Raw genomic sequence first — 8,458 nt, 5'->3', positions numbered from 1 at the left:
CAATATCTACTCTATTTAAATCTCATCAAAATAGATAAGCACTTAGCTAATTTGTGGTCATTAGAGTGGTTTTTCAATGGCTCTATCCTTAAGGCAACCACTAATATTACCAAGTTCTCTCTTCCTATTAGGCTCATTCAATTTGAGCAAAATGGGATTCATCTAGCCCCTCTTAGAGATCCTACCACCAATGTTAAAACAATAAAAAAGAATAAATAAAGGAAATTATCATTTTATATTCCTCTTATTGAATTTCCTCCATTGGTTTTTCATTTTTACTCTTCGTGAATCTTTTCTCTTAAGTTTGGTTCTCGAAAAGTACTAGAGATAGAAAAAAAAAATATTTTTTTCATGTTTGATTTTACTATGAAAAATATGAAAAAAAAAATCCAATATAATTAAAATTATTAAAAAACTTGTACATTTTTGAATTATTTAATCTTTATTTAGATAAATTAAATACTTCAAATATATATATATATATATATATATATATATATATATATATATATATATATTTATTTATTTATTTATTTTCCTTCATTTGTTTTTTCTTTATACTATTTTTTTTCTATTTTCTTTACTTCGTATTTTCCTTCAAACTTTCTAAGAACTAAACATAACTTCACAGTTTTGTTATATGTAATATTTGAAGATAAAAAATAACATTTATTTATTTATTTATTCATTATTATTTTCTTAATAAATGCTTCAAAGAGATGAATGTAAAAAAGTTTGATAAACGATATTTTTGTTAAATAAAAAAGATTCATTTTCATTCTTATAAAAAAGTGAGGTTATTTTTCTAAATTGGGAATTATTTTCACTCCTTTAATAAAATATCCCTTGATAGTAATTAGTAATTTTTCTTTCAAATAATCTATAAAAAAATACTTGATGCATGCTAACCTTTAATTTGACTTAAAATATGATATCTCATATTGGATACGAGAGAAAGTTCTTGACACTATATAAGTATGAGCTAAGTTCCTTTTAACTATGTAAACGTATTTTAAAGCCATGAAGGCTCATTTGGACCCAAAGTGGATAACATTTGCACAGTTGGACAGTATCGAACATCAAAGGCTATAATTGCAGTGGGGAGAAAACAATAAAGACCCTGCTTATAGAGGGCCCAACTGGTTTTCATTATTGTAAATCACGAGAGCTACATTGTAGTACATAGCATAATCTAAGATCCCATTTTAGGTATTGCAAACCTCCCCTATAGATCCATCCTTTTTACAAAAGCTGCAATGCTGATTAATAACATTACAACAACTGCACTTAGGTGGGGGCTGATTTGTTTCATTTCCTCCACAAGTCGTATAGTAAGCCTCCACACATTTGGTAGTTAGGCAACAAGCATTCGCAGAATAGTGACAATTGATGCAATGCTGATTACTAACATCACAACTACACTTCCGTAGGCAGTGACTTGTCTCGTCCCCTTTACAAGTCATGTAGTCGGTCTTCATGCAATTACTAGTGTGGCAATCGGCATAAGCATCACAGTTACGAAAGGTGCAATGCTGATTAGTAACATCACAACCACTACACTTGGACGTTTGGTGGCTTTCTTCATCCCATCGATAAATCGTGTAATAACCTCCCACACAATTTGTAGTTGGGCAACAAACATTAGTAGCAGAGTTACGAAAGATGCAATGCTGATTAGTAACATCACAACAATTATACTTAGGCGGGTGGTGGTTTGTCTTGTCCCCTTTGCAAGTCATGGAGTCAGCATCCGACAAATTACTAGTTGGGCAATCGGCATTAACACCATAGTGATGGTAGTTCTCCTCATTCAAGGCTAGTCCTGCTCATACACCCATACGCCAAGGTTAGATCAAAATTATAGGACAATATTTTATGAAATGGTGGTGTTTGTTAGAAAAAGTCAAAATATTTGTTTTTATTTTTTTTTCTAGGTAAAAGTAATTTAGTGATATCAATCAAAATATTTTGTGTATTTTTTTTATTCGGGTAAAAAAGCCAAATATTTTACATTTTCCTATTCAACCAAAAAAGAATCAGCACCACAAAGTTTGTTTGAGAATAATTCTAGTAATAAATTTTAAAAATAAAAATAAAAAATGCTTTATGAAAAAAGAATGGAACAAGAAGAACTTAAAAGTCCAATAAGTTTCATGAAGAAAATATATTAGAATCTATTGTTAACCAAACCATATACACACGTGAGCAGAACATAAAGAAAAAGATAAATTTTTTGATGTGGTTTGATGATCAATATGATCCTTATGTCCATAGAATGCATTACACTCAACAATCCACTAATAAAAAAGAATGAGAAGAGTTACAATGGTAAAACTCTTTCAATTGTGGCCATATTCTCTAAAAAATAGAATCCTAAACATAAAATTATTAAATATATAATATGGGCAAACTCGTCAATTATCATAAAATAAAAAATAAAAAATCCTCTAGAGGGCGTTACCCTCTTCAACCCTCATGAGTTGATGGGATAACTCAATCCTCGTGAGTTCAACAGGGAGCTTAATCTCAAACATTCTGAGCGAAGCGCAACAAAACTAATTTAGGTTTTACAATCCAACATCTATTTCATATTCATACTAAGTGCTAAACTAACCATAAGCCCTTGTCTTCTCAATAGAAGAATTACTCGGTGCATAGATATAAATAAAAAAAATATTTTAATGCTATTTTTTTTTTTTTTTGACACATTACATTACAAAAACAATGATTTTTGGAAGAAGTATCTACTAAATGTCACAAAATAATTGACAATTCCTAGATAACTACCATGGACAAAAAGTCAACTAATAAGATTTGGATGCTAAGTATATAAAATACCGTAAACAATGAGAAGAGCCAACACAGAGATTTTCATGTTTCCAGCCATCTTTGCTATGGTTTGTAGAGAAGAAGGTAGCATATTTATATAGAGGAAAATAAAAGCATATGGGGCAGTTATCATGAAATTCAAAATACAAATATCAAAAGAAACATAGAAAAGATGATGCCACAAAAGTTGGTTATCATTTAAGCTGTGGTTTCACTAAAAAAATAAAATAGATTTCTGGCCAACCACCGGCAGGTTTTGAAAGTCATTGATTGAAATGGAGTACAAGCTATAAAGGCACCGCTAATGTGTTGTTGTAATAAGTAGCTTTCTTTTTGGATGATACGGACTGAAAGAACTTAGTGGGATTGTTTTTGAGGCATTTTTCATGCATGTTTCTTTTTGCAACGTTTGATTGATGGGTATCCTATGATATTATATCCTATTAAATAAAAAATATATATTTTAAAATATAATTTTTAATAAGATATGTTATATTATGCTTCTATTTAGTTTGTAATATGAATGAAAAAAATAAAATAATGGTGGTTTGTCTTATTCCCTTTGCAAGTCATGGAGTTGGTCTCTGAACAATTACTAGTTGGGCAATCGGCATTAACACCATAATGTTGGTAGTTCTCTCCATTCAAGGCCTGTCCTGCTCATACACCATACGCCAAGGTTAGATAAAAATTATAGGACAATATTTTATGAAATGGTGGTGTTTGTTAGAAAAAGTAAAAATATTCGTTTTTGTTTTTTTTTTTTTTAGGTAAAAGTAATTTATTGATATCAACCAAAATATTTGTTTTTTTATTTTATTTTATTTAAATTCAGGTAAAAAAGCTAAATATTTTAACTTTTTCTATTCAACAAAAAAAAATCAGTACCACAAAGTTTGTTTGAGAATGATTCTAATAATAACTTTTTTAAAAAAAAAAAAAAAAAAATGGTTTATGAAAAAAGAATGGAACAAGAAGGACTTAAGAGTCCTATAAGTTTCATGAAGAAAATATAGTAGAATCTATTGTTAATCAAACCATATACACACGTGAGTAGAACATAAAGAAAAAGACAATTTTTTTAATGTGTTTTGACGATTAATATGATCCTTATGTCCATGGAATGTATCAACATTTAACAATCCACTAATAAAAAAGAATAAGAAAAGTTACAATGGTGAGACTCTTAAAAAAACTCTCTCAATTGTGGTCGCATTATCTAAAAAATAGAATCCTAAACATAAAATGGTTAAATATATAATATGAGCAAACTCGTCAATTATCATAAAAAATAAAATAAAAATCCTTTAGAGGTTCAACCCTTATGAGTTGGCTAGACAACTCGATCCTCACGAGCTCAATGGGAAGTTTAACCTCCAACATCCCGAACGAAGTGCAATAAAACTAATTTAGGCTTCACAATCCAACATCTATTTCATATTCATGCTAAGTGATAAACTAGCCATAAACCCTTATCTTCTCAATAGAAGAATTAGTTAGTGCATAGATATAAATAAAAAAAATATTTTAATGCTATTTTTTTTTAACACATTACATTACAAAAACAATGATTTTTGGAAGAAGTATCTACTAAAATGTCACAAAATAATTGACAATTCCTAGATAACTACCATGGACAAGAAGTCAACTAATAAGATTTGGATGCTAAGTATATAAAATGCCGTAAACAATGAGAAGAGCCAACACAGAGATTTTCATGTTTCCAGCCATCTTTGCTATGGTTTGTAGAGAAGAAGGTAGCATATTTATATAGAGGAAAATAAAAGCATATGGGGAAATTATCATGAAATTCAAAATACAAATATAAAAAGAAACATAGAAAAGATGATGCCACAGAAGTTGGTTATCATTTAAGCTGTGGTTTCATTAAAAAAATAAAATAGATTTCTGGCCAACCATGGGCAGGTTTTGAAAGTCATTGATTGAAATGGAGGACAAGCTATAAAGGCACCGCTAATGTGTTGTTGTAATAAGTAGCTTTCTCTTTAGATGATATGGGTTGAAATAAGTTAGTGGGATTGTTTTTGAGCTATTTTTTATGCATGTTTCTTTTTCGTACAGGCTATGTTTGATTGATGGGATATCATATCATAGGATATGTATATCCTATGATATCATATCCCGTTAAATAAGAAATATATATTTTAAAATATAATTTTTAATGAGAAATGTTATATTATGCTTATATTTAGTTTGTAACATGAATGAAAAAATAAAATGACGGTGGTTTGTCTTATCCCCTTTGCAAGTCATGGAGTCGGTCTCTAAACAATTACTAGTTGGGTGATCGACATTAACACCATAGTGATGGTAGTTCTCCTCATTCAAGGCCTGTCATGCTCATACACCCATACGCCAAGGTTAGATAAAAATTATAGGATAATATTTTATGAAATGGTGGTGTTTGTTAGAAAAAGTAAAAATATTAGTTTTTGTTTTTTTTTTTCAAGGTAAAAGTAATTTATTGATATCAACCAAAATATTTATTTTATTTAAATTCAGGTAAAAAAGCTAAATATTTTAACTTTTTCTATTTAGCAAAAAAAAAAAAAAAAAAATCAGCACCACAAAGTTTGTTTGAGAATGATTCTAGTAATAACTTTTTTTTTTTTTAAATAAAAAATGGTTTACGAAAAAAGAATGGAACAAGAAGGACTTAAGAGTCCTATAAGTTTCATGAAGAAAATATAGTAGAATCTATTGTTAACCAAACCATATACACATGTGAGCAGAACATATAGAAAAAGACAATTTTTTTAATGTGATTTGATGATCAATATGATCCTTATGTCCATGGAATGTATCAACACTTAACAATCCACTAATAAAAAAGAATAAGAAAAGTTATAATGGTGAAACTCTTAAAAAAACTCTCTCAATTGTGGTCGTATTCTCTAAAAAATAGAATCCTAAACATAAAATGGTTAAATATATAATATGAGCAAACTCGTCAATTATCATAAAAAAAAAAAAAAATCTTCTAGAGGGCGCTGCCGTCTTCAACCCTAACCTATCATGATATGAATTCTTTTGTATAATTAATAAATATGACCTAACTAACGAAAATGCAATTCTTTTGTATAATAAATGTAATTTAACAATTTTATGATGATTTTTTTCATTTCCTTACAATATAATTGTACAACAATTTATAAAAGAATATATTTTTTAATCATAACATTTTAATATTTCAATATTTTTATAACTACTCTATTTTAGAAAAAAATTTATAAAACCATTTCAAGTGCTTGACCAACGTGCTTCAACACAAAAACAATTCACCTGTAAAAATTAACCTTTCACAAACAATTTTCTTGACAAAAATTACTATTCAACAAAACAATGTTATTAATTATAGTGAATATTAGCTATTGCAAATGTCAACACATATGTGTCATGATATGAATTATTTTGTATACTTAATAAATATGATCTAACCAACGACAAGACATTTCTTTTATATAATAAATGTGATCTAACCAATGACAAGATAATTTTATGATGATTTATTTTTATACTTTCATACAGTAATATTGTATACCAATTTATAAAAGAATACATTTTTTTAATCATAATGTTTTAATATTTCATTTTTTTATAACTGTTATGTTTTAGAAAGTAATTTACAAAACCATTTCAATGGATTTAAACTATTTATGTGAGATTAATATACTTCAACATAAAAGCAGTTTAGTTGGAAAAATTAAGTAACCTAATACAAACAATTTTCTTGATGAAAATTACTATTCAACAAAACAATGTTATTACAATTAATATTAGCTGTTGCAAATATCAAAATATATATATATATATATATATATGAATTCTTTTATATAATTAATGTGATCTAACCAATGACAAGATAATTCTTTTCTATAATAAATGTGATGTAACCAACGACAAGACAATTTTATGATGATTTCTTTTCACTTTCATATAATATTATTGTACATCAATTTAAAAAAGAATATATTTTTTAATCATAAAATTTTAGTATTTTAATATTTTTATAACTACTATGTTGTAGAAAGAAATTATAAAATATTATTAACATATTCCATAAATATTTTCATATCTAAATAATTTATTGTTGTATCATATTGATAGATATATTTGATTTATATTTATTTCTTTATGTTTTATAAATTATAAGAAATAAAAATTTCATAATTCTTTTGATTTTTTCGTAGTTTATTTTTATATAATTTCTTATTTAATAGTTCTTTCCACATAGAAAGTCATGAACTAAATCAGTAAATATTCTAAAATTTTTGATAACTTTTTTTTTTTTCTTTTATTTTTAGTTTTATTTTTCACAACTTTTTACTATATAATACTAATACATATGAATTTGATTTATACTTTTTTTTTAACCCTATTTCAGATATTTTAAAAATAGAAATTTCATTATTCTTTTAAAATCTTCATAATTTTTTTTATCATGAAATATTAATGAACACTTGTAACCAAACATAGATTTTCTTAATTATAATATTTCAAAAATTATAAATATTTTATATTTTCTCTTTCTATTCTAATTTTTATGGAAAAAAAAATCATAAAATAATATTAATAGAGCCTTCAAATATCAAGATTTTATATGATCTTCTGTTAAAGGCTTTATAATTTCTTATGGTATGATGTTGATGAAAATTTATTTTTATTTTTCTATTTCCACTTTTCATATTTTAAAAAGAATGAAATATTGGTAATTTTTTTAATCATTTTTTTTATTTTCTTATTATATTATGCTTATAATGTAAATTTATGAACCAATATATTTTTAAATCACAATTTGTTTATAGTTTTGATATTTTTATAATTTCTCTTTTTAGATCGAAAGTTTTGCAATATTATTATTAAATTTTGTAGATGAATCTGAGATTTTCACAATTTCTTTTATATAATTTATAGTTTATATATTATGAAACTAGAAAAATATGAGTTTGATTATATTTCTATCCCTCTATATTTATATTATAAGTAATCAAGAACTCAAAAAGGAAAAAAAAAATTGAATAATATGATCATTGAGAGAACTTAATTTCAAATTCTTATTAATTATATTAAAAAATAAATTACTATAAAAAAACTGAAAATTACTATAAAAAGGGAAATAGTGAGGTTGTTAACTTAATTTCAAGAACTCATGCTCATTGAGAAAGTAGCTAAATTTAGTTAAAAATTGAATATTTTAGAATTACTTAGATCAACATTCCATTTGAATGCAATGGTTTGAAGAGATGAGTAGATTGTCCAGATTAACAAGGATTACACTAATAAAAAAAAATTGAATAATATGTTTATAAGAAAAAAAACATGCATGATAGGTGTATGTATATCCAATTCAAGAAGGTTTAGGGTCTGTTTGGGTACTGTTTTTTTATAATAGGTTTCTATTCTCTATAACAAAAAATATAGAAAACACGTTTGATAACAAAAAATTGTTTTCTATTTTATGTTCTTAATAATATAAACAAAATAAGTTGTTTTCAAAGAATATCTTTTAGTTGTTTTCTATTATTTTAATTTGTTTTTTGATTACTATTTTAAGAAATAATTATACAAGTACGTTGAATGATTAAAAATAAAATACCATGTATAAAAA

The 8,458-nt window shown here is 25.8% G+C and overlaps 1 protein-coding gene across 1 annotated transcript; it reads right to left on the bottom strand.

Moving 5' to 3' along the window:
• Positions 1 to 1,093: 1,093 nt before the first annotated feature.
• LOC117927088 lies at positions 1,094 to 2,911 on the bottom strand. Its single transcript, XM_034846493.1, has 2 exons — positions 2,839 to 2,911; positions 1,094 to 1,822 (listed from the first exon to the last, which is right to left on the bottom strand). Exons 1-2 carry the CDS (start codon positions 2,885 to 2,887, stop codon positions 1,206 to 1,208), a joined length of 666 nt encoding a protein of 221 aa, XP_034702384.1. The 5' UTR covers positions 2,888 to 2,911; the 3' UTR covers positions 1,094 to 1,205.
• Positions 2,912 to 8,458: the final 5,547 nt, after the last annotated feature.

This window comes from Vitis riparia, chromosome 12 (assembly GCF_004353265.1).
Source record: "Vitis riparia cultivar Riparia Gloire de Montpellier isolate 1030 chromosome 12, EGFV_Vit.rip_1.0, whole genome shotgun sequence".
NCBI lineage: Eukaryota > Viridiplantae > Streptophyta > Magnoliopsida > Vitales > Vitaceae > Vitis > Vitis riparia.
This window is presented reverse-complemented; position numbering and strand designations above follow the sequence as displayed.